Genomic DNA, 17,788 nt, shown 5'->3' with positions numbered 1-17,788 from the left:
AGGATGGGTCTTGCAAGCTTTCAGACTAATGCAGCCTTTGAAGAACTCAATTAAAGAAAAGCATTCGATAGATTCAGCTAATTATTAGTGAGTTGTAGAAGAAACTTGCTCGATCAGAAAAATCCAAAAATAGATCTACTCGACTAAATCGTTTCGTTAAATTACTCGATTAATTTTTAGTGTTTGTACATAATAAGTATACTGTGCATCTTTATGCAAATTATTGCAAATGAAATGGGAGCTCTGTAGAGGGTTGTCTCAATCCCTACATATAATAGTTTGTATTTCTTATATTTTTGCATATTAAGTGCATTCTGTAGTTTTTCTGGAATTAAAATTTTCCATAAATGCATAAACATCCGCAGTCTAATAATAAGTAACTAAATTACTCGTCCCTTGACTAAATGAGTAGACGTGTCTAGGTCTAAACCGGGCTTTAGGGGCAGACACGGACTTGGTTATTGCGCTATGGTTCTGTGGCGTCGCCTTCCATGCTCGCCACCAGAGGGGTCACGCTCTCACAAGCGCTCAACCGACTCCTCGATTGCTATACATATACAGGGTGGGGCAGTAACTGTTAGCACCTCAGATATCTTCGAAATTATAAGTTTCACAGAAATATTTGCTAAAGTAAATTGCACAGTACGAAGGGCGCTATTGGGTGGCGATAATAGTTTTTTTGCAGGTGGAGGTACTTCGGACATTTGAAGGTCACATCCATTTTTTTAAATGGATCGGTATGTTTTTGCTTCCGTATCACGATAGAGGATCTTAAAACGAGTTCAACGACCTATTACACAAGGTCATTGAAGGTCATAGAAAGTAGAGAAAGGCGATAAACTTACGGTTTTGGTAGTAAATGAAACATGTTTATAGTAGGTGTTCGAAATGATAACCATCACTGTCAATGCACCGTTGGATTCTTTTTACGATTGATTGACTTGCAAGTCTTACAGCGTCAGAAGATGTCGTGAGATGTAGTTGGTACTTCTTTGTACACTTTCTCTTTCAGTGTTCCCCACAGAAAGAAATCTAAAGGTGTTATGTCTGGTGAACGAGCTAGCCACGATATTGGACCGCCGCGTCCAATCCAACGATTTCGAAATTTTTCATCGAGTTCCCTTCGCGCAATCGATGAATAATGTGCTGGGCATCCATCATGTTGATACCACATGGTTTGTCGTGTAAATAAAGGTAACTCTTTTAGCAAAAGACCCAATGTATCCTTAATAAAATTAGCATAGACGTTGCCATTCAAATTTCCATTGATAAAATAAGGTCCAATAATTTTATCACCTATGATACCGCGCCATACATTCACAGACCATTGTTTTTGATGTTCAACCTGTTGCAGCCAATGTGAATTTTCCGCTGCCCATAAATGCATGTTATGCAAATTAACATTCCCGTGATTTGTGAATGTTGCTTCATCAGTAAATAAGACGGTATTAAAAAAAAGCTCATTGTTTTGAATCTGACGTATAGCCCATCGACAAAACTCAACGCGATTCATGAAGTCGTTCCCATGCAATTCTTGGTGAAGACTAACGTGATACGGATGAAATTTGTGACGGTGCAAAATGCGAAGTACGCTCCTCCTACTAATGCCAGATTCGCGTTCAATTTGTCGCGAACTAATATGAGAATTTCTAGACACACCAGCGAGCACACCGATTTCCATTTCTTCGTTAATTACTCGTTTCTGGCGTTCACTTTTACGAACACTTAAACTACCGGTTTGCCTAAGTTTATCATACACATTTTTAAATGTTTGACGCGAAGGCTGAGACCGATGTGGATATCGTTCAGCATACAAGTTTTTCGCCCTTACAGAATTTTGTTGGCATTCGCCATAAATAAGAAGCATATCAATCTGCTCTTCAAACGGATACATCGTGCCGGATTGACCGATTTATCGATACTAATCTTATGATGTTTATCTTACTCTGCAAACTATTAAAGTGTCCTTCAAGCAGTGTTTATTCTCAGTGAAGTAAACGGTAAGCATTACGCATTCCTCTACTGTTGACAATACGTATGTTTCATTTACTACCAAAACCGTAAGTTTATCGCCTTTCTCTACTTTCTATGACCTTCAATGACCTTGTGTAATAGGTCGTTGAACTCGTTTTAAGATCCTCTATCGTGATACGGAAGCAAAAACATACCGATCCATTTAAAAAAATGGATGTGACCTTCAAATGTCCGAAGTACCTCCACCTGCAAAAAACCTATTATCGCCACCCAATAGCGCCCTTCGTACTGTGCAATTTACTTTAGCAAACATTTCTGTGAAACTTATAGTTTCCAAGATATCTGGGGTGCTAATAGTTACTGCCCCATTCTGTATACAATCCTCGACCAATATTCCAGTCGTCTAAGGCAGAGCCTGCTAGAAAGCCTTACTGACGAGTCCGCCATCAGGCCCGAATGAAACGCGCCTCCTCTTTTCCTTCTCTGTCCTCCAACGAATTTTCTCCTAGTTCCAACCTGCAGCAAAACAACGCCACAGTTTGTTCAACTTACATAACTCAGGTTGTGTGTCAGTTAAAACAGGCTATTGATGTTAATTACAAAATCTACCATTTGAAAGATCTACAACTTCATATTTTGCAGAAGAAACTTCAAAAAATCAGATGCATTTTGTGGCCACAGACCCTCGATATCTCTATCATAATGCATTTATTGCTCGACACGCGACTCAGTTTCAAAATTGCGAGACCAAAAAGAAGCAGAAAAAACAAAGACTTAATGATGTTTCTACGACGCAATCATTGACAAAGTTTTCCATTGAGTTTGACGCATGAAACCGATTACAATAGTAATTACCAGTCGGAGGCTGCGGAGCCTGTGCCAGAGTATCGATCATCGGAGAAGCTACGGGCGAGATTGATGTTGTAATTAGACTCGGAACGATCGTCGTCCGCAGGCTCGGTAGCGTGAAACGGTCGTGGTTCGATTTCAGATTTTACGCAACAGATAATTGTGTCCTCGGTATTCGAGCACCGATCTACAGCGATTCCAGCACGACGAAAAATGTAATCGTTTATCTGGGACGAATGATCGGTTCGCCGAGACGGCTCGTCGCCGTCAAGATCCAAGATCTCCAGGTGACGCGCGCGAATATATCGATCAAACCGGGTGCCCGGTAGTTTCCACGAGGAGATAGAACCTCGCGATGGCACGTCGTCGTCCCGTCGTCACTCGCGTCGCCCATTATCCGCGTCTGCTTGCGCGGTTAATGGGATCGCGAACTGCGCCCGATCGCAGCGCTCGATCCTTCCGCGCGCGGTTGTCTTCGTCTCCGGTTCTCCAACGGCTGAACTTGATGGCGATTGCGTCATCGAGTTGTGACCAGGCTGTTTCTACATCTAGACGGCTCGACGACGGCTACGCTTTTAGCCCCTAAGCTCTCTTACTCTCGTTTTCTACCTTGCATCTCTCTCTTTCTCTCTATCTTCTTCCCTTCTTGGTCTCGCGCGAGCGCGTAGTCTCCTTCTCGCTTCCTTCCTTCGGCAAATCGTGCAGAACGCCGGAGGAATACGCTTGGTGACTTGCATACAATAGAAGAGAGTGATAGGCAGTTTTCTGAGGGATCCAGAGTCGTTGTAACGTGCGACAGCTGTCACGGCGTCCTTACTAGAGAGGGGCTCGGCTCGATAAGAGCCAAGAATAAACGCACGGACACAAACGCTGGGAAATGTACCTGTATCGACGAGCTCGCAAATACCTGGACGAAACGATACTCCGGGTACCGTGTACGTACGTTCTTCGATTATGGGTGCACCGGTGGCGCATTGTACTAAATATAAAATGGAGAACAGCTTCGTGGAAAAAGAGCACGTTTTAGTGACGCTCGAAATTGATCGAGTATTTAATTTTATTATACTGTTTATTTAATCAAACTGTAATCTCGAATCATTCGTTTCTGAAAATGTATTTAATGTGTACCCTGAAATATTACGTTAATACAAAAAATACGAAATATATTGAACATAGTATTTATTAAAACAATTGTTCTGTCCGTGGTTGACCTCCATCTTTCGGACCTTGTTAAGTTTGCACGTGTGTGCCGACTAATACAAACTCGAAGGACCACCTTCTTAGAAGGAACACTAATTAAACACTAACTAGGAATAATTTTTCGTATGTTGTTTATTAAAAATCAACACTTACTACAGTAACGTTTTAAGGACAATTCTAATGATGCAAAGGTTCTTCTAAAGTTTTTCTGACGCTCCGCGCGGTTTTTTGTTCTTAAATACTAAGATTGTCGATGAGACGTAACTAAAACTACCCAATCGGTTAACGTGCCTTCTCGGAGGTTGGATGACCAAAATACGCCAAGTCCAGATTACCGTTCACCAGTTGCGGTGCAAACTGGAGCCACGTAAATGAAAAATTTCCCAACACTCGACCGGGTATCGTGCTCAGGTACGAAGGCCGTCAATTGATCGTGCGACTAATTGGAAGGTTTATGACACGTCAATCGCTATTGAGGACGACGGATCAGGGCCCTGGTAAGAACCCCTAATTTGGCTTCAAATTCTTAATTATTCTTTAGGGCCCCGACTCCTCGTTTAGTTACAACTATTAACAAGTGAATTGAAAGTAGCTATTTTCAAAAATAGCAGTGTTTGCAAGCGACCATATCATAAATATGGTCAAGTTCCTAACAACAATAGTCGAACAATAGAAGTAATGTTGGATGTGGTCAATAGTATAACTTAACATCAAATATATACCTTGAAGTGTTACATTAATACAAAAAATACGAAATATTAGGTCATTCCATAAGTCCGTGCTGTTCGATATTCTGAAATTGACAAGGATAAAATTTGTAATTTAATAGAAAACAAATAATATTTGTCAGTTTAAGAGATTCTTGAAATTTTTAACATACTAATATCAACAATTCATACAAATTTAAAACAAATAGATATTGTGTCAGAACTCAACGTTTGGAATTCATACTAGCTTACGGAGTGAAATTTTCTTGATCGTGCTTGAACCTGATTGCATAAATATTTTTGTTAGCATATATGTAGTAAAATCGAACCTTGTAAGAAATAAAATACAACAATCTCCAGGCTTATTAGTGAGTAAACAATTTGAAAATGTTAACGTTTTAATGAAAAGCGTTGAACTACATTTTAATAAAAAATCAAAGAAGTTTTGTAGCGACAATACATTGACTTTACCAAAGGAAAGGGAGAAAATTGTCGAACGAAGAGGTTTACCGTTTTTCAAAAAATTCCATAATATGTTTGAAATATTACTTTAAACTGTAATACAAAACTCTGCACGAACATATGGGACGATCTAATATTTATTAGAATAATAGTTAAACAATAGGTGCAATGTTGGATGCGGTCAATAGTGTGACTTAACGTCAAGTAACTTTTGGCTTGAATTTTTTTAGACATGCTTTCCACAAGTTTTCTGCATTGTACAAAACTAATTTCGTTCCATTTTCCCATAATAATGATGAATTTTAGTTTGTTTTTTTAAAATCGATAACTTCTTATTTTAATTAGCTCCATAAATACACAGGGTGTTCGGCCACCCCTAGGAAAAATTTTAATAGGGAATTCTAGAGGCAAAAAAAAAAGGAAAATCAAGAATACCAATTTGTTGATGGAGGCTTCGTTAAAAAGTTATTAACGTTTAAAGTTCCGTCGGTACTGAATTTTTTTCTCGAAAATGCGCAAGATTACGGGGGTATGTCTATTCACCAAAAATGATTGTAATTGACCCCCGCAACCGAAAATAATTTTTCCAGAACGATTTGAAAACTTTTTTTTCGCCGAAAAATTTCAGCACCTAACAGATTTTTTTTCTCGAAAGTGGGTAGGATTTCGGAGGTATGTGTATTCGCCAAAAATGCTTATAATTGACCCCCGCAACCAAAAATAATTTTTTCAGAATGATTCGAAATTTTTTAATTTAATTGATTTTCCTTAGTGTTTAGTTTTATAATTAACGCTTCCATGTTGACTGGTAGTTGCAATTTTATTTTTTGCGGATTCTTAATTAATTTTGCTCTTCGATGGATATAGAAGTTACATAGCCATGCAAACATGGTTAACATGGTTTCTACCTTCGTTTGTACGATTACATTTATATTTTAAACTATTTATAATATTAAAAGAGTAAAAGTGACTTTGATTCATTTTCTCTAGTAGACCGTGACACAGTGGCATTCAAATTTTAACAAAATAGTATTTCCATTCATCACAATACATGTACACAAATTTTAAGATGACTTGCATGTTCTCGAGACATTAGTTCTATTTAAAATGCATGATGAACACTCGTCGGTGCTTTCTACGAAAATAATGAAACATTTTATCGAGAGTGTTTCGATGAATTTTCCAAATAGTTCATTGTAATGAAATAGCAGTTAACGAATTAAAAATTGTTTTCATTCTAATATATTGTATAATGTTCTATTTTGGCAAAAAATTAATGTATTCCTCCTAAATAATCCTCCTATAAAGCATCTTAAAAGGATCATTAGTGGCCTGTCAAGTGCACAAAGCTGTCAAATCATCGGTGTCACTTTTCAATTACGTCTTTTGATCGTAAATTTTGAGAACGCATAAAACCCGTATCCTTATAAATTTCCCAAGGACGTGGACTTTCATTCGCACAAGAAAATAAGTATCCGCTCTAAAGAGATTATGAAAGGGATCAGAGATATGTATGTAGAGGCACGGTACTGTAAATCTGAGGTAAACCTAGCGCGTGGTTTTATGTTTCGTTCGAATACTGCATCAACGCTCCCCATTACGTTTAAATTACACAATAACGTCAACTGACTTCGTTTTTTCGCATCGCGTACTTTAATCCAAGCTAAAGACAATCTCATCACGTATTCGACAAGTGCTTAGAAACGCGTTTTTTTAATGAAAATGAACCCATATTTCGTTTAGTTTCTATCCCATTAACATTGTGAAACATCTTCGATTTAAAATAGGTCCTCAAAAAATTCCATCAATCAGGGATGGAGGAAGTTATTATTCTGTATAATTGTATAAAATAAGGGAACAATAATAAAATATTCGAGTGTTAAACATAATATTCTAGTCTTATCAAAAGTAATCTCTGATGTGGAGATTAAACTATAATCTTTATATTGAAAAATTCTAATTGACTGAATGTTAAATGACTTAAGTGCAGCGAATACAAAGATTTTTTTATGATATAAGCATTTCGAATATTTTATAGAACGTGCAGTAAAGCTTTGTCTGTTGCAATGATAAAAATAACCCATTTTCGTAAAAAATGAGGAGATAAATGATGTCAATCGAGGGTGTGCAATCAATGTATTAAGGTTTTATTGTCGCATTCGGTTGTCGTAATTGATTTTTCTCGATGATCTCAAAGTCTCAAAACTGAAGACTCTGTGTAGATAAAATTGAATTTATAGACTCTCGAAGAACTTGCGAGCAATTCGGTACATTTTTTTGTAGTAAGCAATTTAAATCTAATAAAAGCTGATCCTAGGAAGTTAAATGCATCTAGATGATAAATTATAATGTGTTCATAGAGGGTTAATGAAAAGAAATATTTAAATTACTCGCAGCTTTTTCAAAAATGCTAGAGTAACGATTCAAAAAAATCTTTCTTCGATACTATTAATGTAATACTATTAATGCTGATAATATTTTGTTACAGGTGAAAAACCGTACCAGTGCACATGGGAAGGCTGTACGTGGAAATTCGCGCGTTCCGACGAATTGACGCGGCACTATCGCAAGCACACGGGTCAGAAACCGTTCAAGTGCCATCTTTGTCAACGATCGTTCTCGCGGAGCGATCATCTGTCGCTTCACATGAAAAGGCATTGATAAAGAGGGCCGTCTAGCCGATAGGGAGGGAGACGAGGAAGAAGAAGAAGAAGAAGCGAAAGGGAATGAAAAATCACTGTAGTTCCGGGAAATCGGGACTAAAACGGTGATCGTAGACGAAGACGATGATTCTTTTTTATATTCGGGACCTGAAAAGCCTCATTTCGACTCTCGGATCGTCTCGATCAAACGGGAGTCGGAGGCGGAAACTAGGAGAAAAAGAAACGAAGAAACAAACAAATCGTTCATTAGGTTTAGAGGTCTAACGAAAGTATCTCTATAATTATTCGTGGATGATTGTGCGAACTTGCCAGCAGTCGCGATGTACGAATCGTTGAAAAATGTATTTTTGTTTTCTTTGTTGCATAGATTCTATCAAAAGTCGATCTATCGTGAAATCTGTTGAACGGAATTAGTGCATAAGAGTTGTTGATATTTGAAATTTTTCTGTGAAAATTTATTTATTCTGTCGTCGAATCGACATTTTTCGTAATAAGCGCGTTCGAGGCGAACGTTTGGAAAGCTGAGCTTTGAGGAAGTCTGCACGAGCAATTGCTGGCAGGTTCGACGCGACCAGCACGCGACATCGCGTAATTTCTGTTTTTAATTCTAGCCAATTTTTACTCGTTCGTATTTCCAGTTTGTTTTCTCTCTCTCTTTTTTTTTGTACGATTAAATAAGGCCAGCTCAACTAGTCTAGAGCATCATGTATCGTCTATTGCGAAGAATAGAGCCAGTAAAGGGGAAAGAAGTAATATCGTTAAGGTAATTAAATGGTTAAATAAGTAAAGAGAATATCGAACTCCGGTGACGGAGCTTGGGACTTAGCATGCTCAGTTAAATAAACTACAATCGTGATCGTGAACATTTTGTAAAGCATTGAATAGCGATTTTTCGAGGTTATGCACAAAGAATTTCGCGTTTAGGGACGGACAATCATTAACAACGTTCTCATTGTCAACGGAAACAAGGGAATCAGACGCTCTAAAAGCCAGTATTACGTGTCCATTAAGCAATACGTTAATGTGTATACCGTCGACGGCATTTTACGATGCTTTCTTCGAAAGTCTTTGTGTTTTCGTTTTTAGTCGCGAACAATTCTTCGATCGTACCGTCCGATCGGTGCGCTCTTTTGTCCACACAAGGTGCCAAAGTAGAAGGTGCAAATGTACGGGATTGTCCATCGATACATTACGCTCAAACGTGGAAAGATGAAAGTAGATCGAAGAATTATTTTTTTAAACGCTTTTGCATCGCGTTCGTCGAACGTTACAGACTTGATTCGTGCACATTTTATTTTGGCATCTGCAACGAAACGGTAGCTCAAGGTACGCTCGAAAAGTGAATGAGAAATTTCTTTAAAACGCAAGAACGTACGCTTACGCTCCTCATGGTTTCGAAACTGTAAATAGAAGAGTCGTATCAGGGTTCGATTATCATTGACGCATCGTGTCGGCTATTCAATTATCGTCAAACTAAGTTAGATGAAACGCAGCTCCGAAAGCGACGGTATAAAATGCGAATTCTATATATCGAGACATATCGAAATCGAACGAAGACATCGACTCTGGTGCGTTGAGAGCGAAACGAGGCTGGAGGCCGCGCAATGCATTCCTTGATGCTACTACGGCCGGATCAAAGTCAACTGAACGCTCAAGATAATTTCTCTATTGTGTTTCATAGAGAAATCTCTATTCGAAATGGCGATGATTGAAAAATGACGCGATAGAGTGATTTGGAGACGATCCATCGGCGTCCTTGAGCGAGCAACTGATTTTGTGTCGACCTTACTCGCGGGGAAAACTGAAACGGTAATGGAAATTTATAAAAATTTGGACATTACCGCTTCATTTTTCCTTGAGACGGCTCGAACAAAGCGTTTCTCGCGACCTTGGCCGAACGTATCGCAGGAAAGTCGAGTACGCTAATCGCGTCGCGATGTATTGTAAATAATTTAGAAACCTTGAAAAATACGACGTTTCCGTATACAGCACGTGTATAGCATTCCCCCCCCCTCCCCATTTTCTTCGAACCTGTGTTTTCGCCGCTAAGTAACGCGACTAACGGTAGCTGCAAAGAGCAGAAACTATTTCGAAGCTAGTTAAAACGATGGAACAAGATGCCAGTATATGCTAGAGCCAGTTTATATCATTAAAGAGAAACCTCTACGTGTAAGATTAATGCGAAGATTGATAAATTAATATTTGTTACGTGTTGTATTTTCATAGGGAATAGTGCCTTTTAATGTTAAGAGAGAGGACGCTGCGTTAGGCCTTAAGTATACTGCTAGTGCCTTAAGTCACGCGAATCTTCGTGCTTGCGCACATTTCATAACGCGACCCCTTCGAATCCTCGTCCAGGAGGACCAGTGAGATATATCCAACCGTTGCTATATTCGGTCGAGAACCGTGGTTACGCTTCGGTCTGGTCGAAAACAAATGTACCCTTTCGCTTACTTTTCTCCGTCGAATTTCATTTATCGAGAACCGTGGTTACACGATGATTCCACTTAAAAAAATTGCTGTTTTTGTTCCACCTCGAGTTCTACAGCTGCGCGATGTTGATCCAAACCGATCATTCGATCGTCGTAGTCTCCAAGCGATACGCGTCGAAACCTCGAAAGGACCGACCGCGTCTCCGGGGATGTATGAATAATTTTCGTACGATCGTCACTGCGAAATTCAATCCGAAAATGGACGAGGTGCCACCCAGGATGCTATTCTACGATCTTGATGACTGATACCGTTGTACCTTAGGGAATTTCTTCAGCGGGGCAGCCGTCAGTAATCTGAGCACGGCGCGGGCGATGAGAAATGTATACTGACGTCATGCCGACACCCTCTTTGATCATTATCATTTTTTCTCCCGAGAGCTCGCGCCGGATCGTGAACATCTCGACGCTACGGCGTTGCCTCTCCGTCGAGACGATTCCTAATTGTCGACGCGGCGATGAAACGAAACCGTGACTAGTTGTCTCCTCTGCTTGGAACAACTGCAACCGGTGTGAACACCTCGTCGTAGAATTTCGTTTTGGGCCGAACTGACCCCCCCTGGGTTCCTGTTGACCTCGATCAGACAAGATGGCCGAAGACTTGGATATACGCGATTAGTACGCGGTCTAGGGGGCACGGACGTAACAATTTATCGTACGACAACGGCTGTACAATAATCGTTGGAACAATTGGTATCACCGATAGTTGTATAGCTCGAGAAACTCGATAAGATCCCTGAAGGAGTGGCTTGAGTAGCAATGGTAAGGACGAGACCAGGTATCGGGAGTACTATTTAAAAGAAACACGACTGTGGACAGCAGAAAGGGATCTTATTTAACTTGTCGAGTTATACAAATTATTCGCGGAGCGCTCACGTTTATGGTCCCTATTACGCCGATCGCCATCCTCGACCCGAGAAGTTTCATCGTTCGATTCCAACTACATTCCAAACTCCGTAATGGCCGCGCAACTGTCGTTAAATTATCGTGAAATCGTTGTTACCGAAGGCGAACCCGGAAAATGGAGAATTTCCCGGGAACAAGCGCGGCTACGACCTCTCCATCGACGGTTCTCAAGGCTAACGACGAACGGAACATTCCTCGTGCACAGACATTCCTTGGCCGCGACGAGAAGAAGAGATTCGTGAAAAGTTGACGCGCGCAACGGCTATTTGTGTTCCATGTTAATGCGAGCCTATTCAATTTCCCGTAGAAGGCAAACCATCAATGGACTGGGAAGCAGGCAACGGAGCTCTATACCGAACGCGACCGATTTTCTACGAAGGCCCCACCTAGGGAAATTAGCATTTCAAGTGCCTTAACAGACGACAACTGACAACCAACTAATCGAGGCTTCGCATTTGGATCGAAATCACCTTCCGCGAACGAGCGGTGCACGCTCGCGACTGGCGAGAATTTAGTAGTCGGCACACTTTGGATTAAAATCGGGACGGGGGAGGGGGGCAAATAGGTTAGCGCGTTATTTGCGCTCGCGGTAATCGACGTCAAAACAGCACGATATTTGCTTTCGTTGCTCCTGGAAAATTGCGTTGTTCTTCGACTTATATGAACCCGTTTGGTACCAAATTGTTGCTTTTTCAAGATTTACATTTATTTTCGAAAATACTTTGTTAAGCAGAAACTTTTGTTTAAGGTCACGACGTGTCCTGTAAGTAGAACGTACGGTGGAAAACGACTCTTTAAACAATTTTAGCAAGGAATTGTAATAATGAATTAATATTATTAATTAAAGTCTGAGAGTATTCGAGTCTAAAAAATCAAGTAAATTATTGTTGAATATAACGTTTCTTTTATTAGTAATATATTATAAAAAAGTTACGCTTTATTTGGGTCTCGACTACCAATTTTTTTGAGTGTCCTTTGAAAAAGATACTGATACATAATGAGTTAAATAAACGCTTCCTCTTTTTTCAATGGAACAAACAACCGATGGAAATGTATAAAAATTACTAAAAAAGACGTAAAGAGCGTGTACGTCTTTAAAAGTTGCAGTCCCACAACTTCGATCGTTTTAATCACTGTTGCTCGATCGTTTGATGGGTATCGACGTACCTGAATTCGTTGTAAAGATTCTCGATTTCTCATTCTCGTGCGCTTACACGGCTGTCGAAAAAGAATTCCACGGAAGCGTATTCATAATTTTAGGGAAACATTAGAGAAACTTTTACGGCTGTATGAAAGCGAACCTTCAAAAAGAAGTATTTAGAAAAAAAAAGAAAAACCAACAAAAAAAAGAAGTGAATAAATAAACGCGATGTATCGAGCTTTTCGAAGACGAAGCTGACAGATTAGTCCGTCGAAGTAGCGATAATTTTCCATTCTTCGTTTCAAGGGCCAGTAAAGATACACACACAGACACGCACACATGCATACACACACGCATCAGTCACTCACAGGCATACCTTATCAAGCAACTGCAATAAATTGCATCTTTAATCTGCGATCATGCGCGGTGCTCAATCTTTCTTGGTGCTTTCGTACGTTGAATTTCGATGTGCGTAGATATACATCAACGTGGACAATATGAGGAGATCGGTTCTTAAAGATCCATTACGCAGAAGCGCAGAAATGCATCGCTACAGAAGGTGTGCGCGCGTTTGCGTCCAACGAGATATCAGGCTACACGGAAGACGAGATAAAACGTTCAATAAAATTCACTTAATTCCGAAAGCAAAAAATTTTACATCCCCGACGTTCCAGGACCAATCGTAAATTTCATTCCTAGGCGATAATTACCGTCTGTCAACGATCGACCGATTCCTTTCGTCCAGTTTTGCACCGTTTCGAAGCGACAATTGCATATTTCGTGTGGTCCAATGTCTCAGGTGGCGGAAACCAACGCGACAAGTGATTCTTGACTCCGAGACAGAAATTCTCGTAATGACACTAAACGGAACTACTAGGTCGTAAGGTAGACACTTAGCCAAGTAATGAACTACTGTAAATAGTATGTAAAGGTAAATTCCGTTGATGATCGTCGGTGGGACGATCCGCGCGGATCAACGTAGCATAATTCTTTCGCAATAATGTAATCAATGGGGGCCAGTAATTCTCTCTCGGATCTCGCACGGATTTAGACACTGCGAGGCGCGTGGCGTGCCCTTGGTGCTGAATTTCGGCATGGGTTTGTCTTCGTGGTGCGTCGCGTTGTTCTTTTCACGCGCGAAAAGAGCGCCGCTTCGCATGGAAGCGTTTTCAGGTTCCTAGAGCAAAGCACGAACCGCGTCGAACGAGAACACGGAGAATTCGACGTTCTTTTTTTCTTTTCCTTTTTTTTTATTCGAAAATCGATGCGTGTCGATTGGCGTGTTTTGGTTGGACGCGGTGGGCGCGCGAACAAACGTTCAAACCGTGGATATCAACCGTCGCCGAAGTTCAGAAGAAAAGGACGAATCATAAAGTCGCGCGCCACCAACTATTACTTTTTAAGGATAAACTGTATATGTCGCGTAGGTTTTTTGCGTAGGATCGATAATAATATATTGTTACGACTCACTGTATAAACGAAGGCATTACTATAAAAAACTTTGTACTTTCTAATTACTTTAACCGCGTCGCTTGAGGACGGTGTCGCCATTCGTATCGCGCGCACGTCGCCAAGGGAGGTTCGTTAGTGCATTAAAAGAAAAAAAAATATATATAAATAAAAAATCTATATATATATATACATACATATATATGTATATTGTAAATGTGGTTGTAATCTTATTACTGTTATATCGATATATCGATGTCCTTGATTTGGATAATTTATTTATTGCGATCGAACGAAAACGGAGAGCGTGTAATTATTGTATCCCGCGGAACATGTGGAAAAGAATTAAGGGCGATAGCGAATTATATTACGAAATGCGCACGAAATTATATATTTATACACGTTATTGGCGCGAGGACGCGTCTCGGAGACGGGCGTTCCTACGCCGCGATGAAAGTCCTAAAGAGAAAAAAAAAATGACGTTTTTGCGACGGCAGGGCTCAGCGCATATTTAATATTGTACTTCGCGAATTCCTACTGTGGAAGTAAAAATTATTATTGTATCGTAAAGGGCGATCCGCGTCCCGATTGTCGTTAATAAAATTATAGCGTCGAGTCGCGGCGATGCGCGCACGGTGCGTCACGTTCGTCCTGTGTGGTACAACAACTCGCCTGTCGATAATCTTATTATCGAAATGATGGTTACATATTTTAGATAATACTATTATCATTATCATTATTATGATTCTTATTATAATTGCTACTATTACTATTATTATTGTATTTGGCAGGGTTACGACATTAAAATCGTAAAAACAAATACGTTCACGCGTTTCGTTCACGTCCTAAACCCGATCCTTGCGCTCCTTAAAAGGGTATAGAGATCTGAAAATCGAACAATTTCTTTCCCATGAATTTTTTACATGAAACCTTAAAAATAATATACAAGTGGTCCCTTATCAAAATTCACATTAATATGCAAATTGTAGCCTGTTGACGCCAACGGTACACACGATCGGATATTATGAAACTTTAAACATAATCTTTTTTAAAACGGTAAACACGATAACCGCTCGACCGATTAATTTCAAATTTAATCGAAATATTGTTTATAACATTCTGTATCGGATCGCGATCGGTTTTTAAAAATATCTGACGCTATTTATTACGAAAACAGGTGAGACGTTTTTAATAAAAAAAAACTTTGAACCGTTAATGCATGGTTCTGGAATAAAATATAATAAAAAGGAAGTATAAATCATAAGAAAAAAAATTTTTGTTTAACCTCAGACAATTTATACAGATGCCCCATCGTGTAAACGTGCAAAGAGTACAAAGCTTCGATTGTTCATATTTTTGGATGTTCAATGCGTAAGTATGTTTATCAAATATTTTCTTCAAGTACTGACTACAAATAAACAGTATAATTTTGCAATTCACAGTCTGTTGATGCCCTTAAAACAATATCAAATTTTATAACTTTACAGAGTACTATACATATCTACTCCTTTAAAATCGTCTACATATGGCACAGATACTTTTTTCAAAACAACAAAAATATATATATATATATATAAACTACCAAATGGTTTCATGCCTAGATGAGCTACTGTGACTTATATTGCAATTTTTTTGAATTATTTATCTACAGAATTTTCATTTAAACAGTATTGTGTTAAATATTAATAAAATTTATTTAATTATTGTATTTATAAACGGGACAGATACTACAGTACTGTAATATTGGTATACACGAAGAACTTATTAAAATTAATGTAAACAACTATAGTTATATTAATGCTCTATTAATGCAATAAACTTATCGAATTCGGAAAAAAGTCTATAGTTTTATTATGGCTATTCGTTATGTTGAAAGTTTTGTTAATGGGGTTGACCCATTCATAGTGATAGGAACTAGCTTAGTTCTGTTCCTTGTTGGTTGGAATAGAAAATGAGATCTAACTAATGTTGAAGGTGCATCCATAGAAATTTTACTAAGCAGCTCAGGATGAATGATCATACCATTTAAGATTTAAAATAAGAAGATTAGGTTTGAGGCCACTCTCTTGTGCCTAAGTCTATTGATACTTAGTTTCGCTATGTTGTTGCGAATGCAGCTATGAAAACTCTTAGTTTTCTCCTTAACACATTGACTGCTACGTCACCCACATACGGATGACCTGATTTCTCGCTAAGGAGCTAAAAAAATTAATTCTCAAGATTAGATGTTAAAGAAAATAAATGTAGACAAGATACTTGAATTTTAAAGAGGCTGTAACAATAAGTACAATGACACATTGTGGGTAATTTCCAATTGTCTAAAAATAGAGTTTCGTTTTCGTGAACAATTTAAGGGGTTTGGTCTGGCAATCAACGTGTTAAGCAATTCAGAACTTCAAGATAAATAAACTAATTTTCATATCACTATAATACGTGTCTATTATTTGACCTCCATCTTTTTCTAGATCTAAATTTGTATTAAATAGGGTGCAAGGATAATTCTTAAGGATCATAGTGGATTAATAGCTGATTTTGTTTCGTGGAATAATAGATGACTTAACCATGTACTCTTTCCTTGAGAAATTAATTAAATTTTACATTCCACTCGTTTAGGAGAATACCCATGTTCTGCAATGCAAAACCTTCGTCTCATTACAACTCTTATTATCCAACTAATCACATTATTATATCTGTAAACTCTGACGATTTTGTAGATTTCTTTCCTAGATCATTAACATCAATTATATCTCATTTACGTAGGGCGCTAAATTTTGAAATATATGATTAACTTAACGAGCTCAATTACCGCGACAAGTATTATAATTGTATTCAAATTATTCCGACGACTGCCTGTTTATCGTAAAAGAGCCAGTAGATCAAGCATACGTAACATGGTGTTTTGCATAACAATCACCTTTACATTACAGAAACTTTCATCACTGCGTTCTAGGATTTCTCAAGAAAGCCAAGTTTGCTAAGCATATTTCTGAAAAACACATTGTATCGGAACTTTGGACCTTGTATTTGGAATTTCGATAAATTTTTACCGTTGCTCAATATTATTTAAAAACTTATTCTTCGCTAAAAATAAAATACTTCAAGATCTCTAGTTTGACATGGATCTTTTTCTAGTATACAAATGACATTTCCCGTGTACCAGTACCAGTAATTACCAAACACCCTGCATACTAAACGTAAAATATGGTACACTATTACAGCTATAACAGAATTACATTTCTTCAAAACAATTGCGAACAAAGATAATTTTAAACGTCTTCTTAACCCCTTGATGTACAATGACGAGTTCTTGATGTCAAGTCTCTCAACCATAAGGCTACTCACTCATCATCGACCCTTATAATTAAAATTAACACATTTCTCACGAAATGTTCGTAAAATAAATTCTTTTTCGTGGTCATTTCTTCTACGAATAAATTTAAATAAAATTAAATAGTATACGTTTGAAAAATTACTTGTAATTAAATCGTACGTCAAGGGGTTAATTTTTGGTACACCACTAGCAGGTGATTATTAGATTCAGTATTCCCCTCTTTGTTATCCGAGTCACACAGAAATGGATACATGAGACTCGCCTGATAGATTACAAATTAAAGGAAGTTTTCTGTTGAATTTATTGAGCTTCTAGACTCTAATACAACTCCTATAGAGATAATACAATAGTTTGATAGTATTTTTGATTACTGGTCTGTGCGACAATGGACTAGATAGAAACATCTAAAACTTTTAATAATCTCCAGGAGAACGGGTTCAAAACGACCAACCTTCAGATATTTTTAAATCGTAGATGATCAGATACTCAATGACTCTACTTCTGCAAGTATATTAAGTTTTGATTGCGAGGTCGTTTTCTCTTGTGTCTTTCGTTCTTGAATAGAGTCTATTTGCTCAACTCTCCCAGGAACAAGACTCGGTTTACTAGTAGCAATA

At 38.5% G+C, this 17,788-nt stretch overlaps 1 protein-coding gene across 2 annotated transcripts in view; it reads left to right on the top strand.

Moving 5' to 3' along the window:
• LOC143340195 (uncharacterized) overlaps positions 1 to 14,660 on the top strand; it is a 937,384-nt gene extending 922,724 nt beyond the window's left edge. For both annotated transcript variants that reach the window (XM_076761872.1, XM_076761870.1), the window contains one exon: positions 7,681 to 14,660. In XM_076761872.1, the coding sequence (XP_076617987.1) occupies positions 7,681 to 7,853 (173 nt within the window). In that variant the 3' untranslated portion in view covers positions 7,854 to 14,660. The remainder of the gene's footprint in view (positions 1 to 7,680) is intronic.
• Positions 14,661 to 17,788: the final 3,128 nt, after the last annotated feature.

Source organism: Colletes latitarsis, chromosome 3 (genome assembly GCF_051014445.1).
Source record: "Colletes latitarsis isolate SP2378_abdomen chromosome 3, iyColLati1, whole genome shotgun sequence".
In the NCBI taxonomy this organism is placed as follows: domain Eukaryota; kingdom Metazoa; phylum Arthropoda; class Insecta; order Hymenoptera; family Colletidae; genus Colletes; species Colletes latitarsis.
The sequence above is the reverse complement of the archived record's forward strand: the minus strand, read 5'-3'. Positions and strand labels throughout refer to the sequence as shown.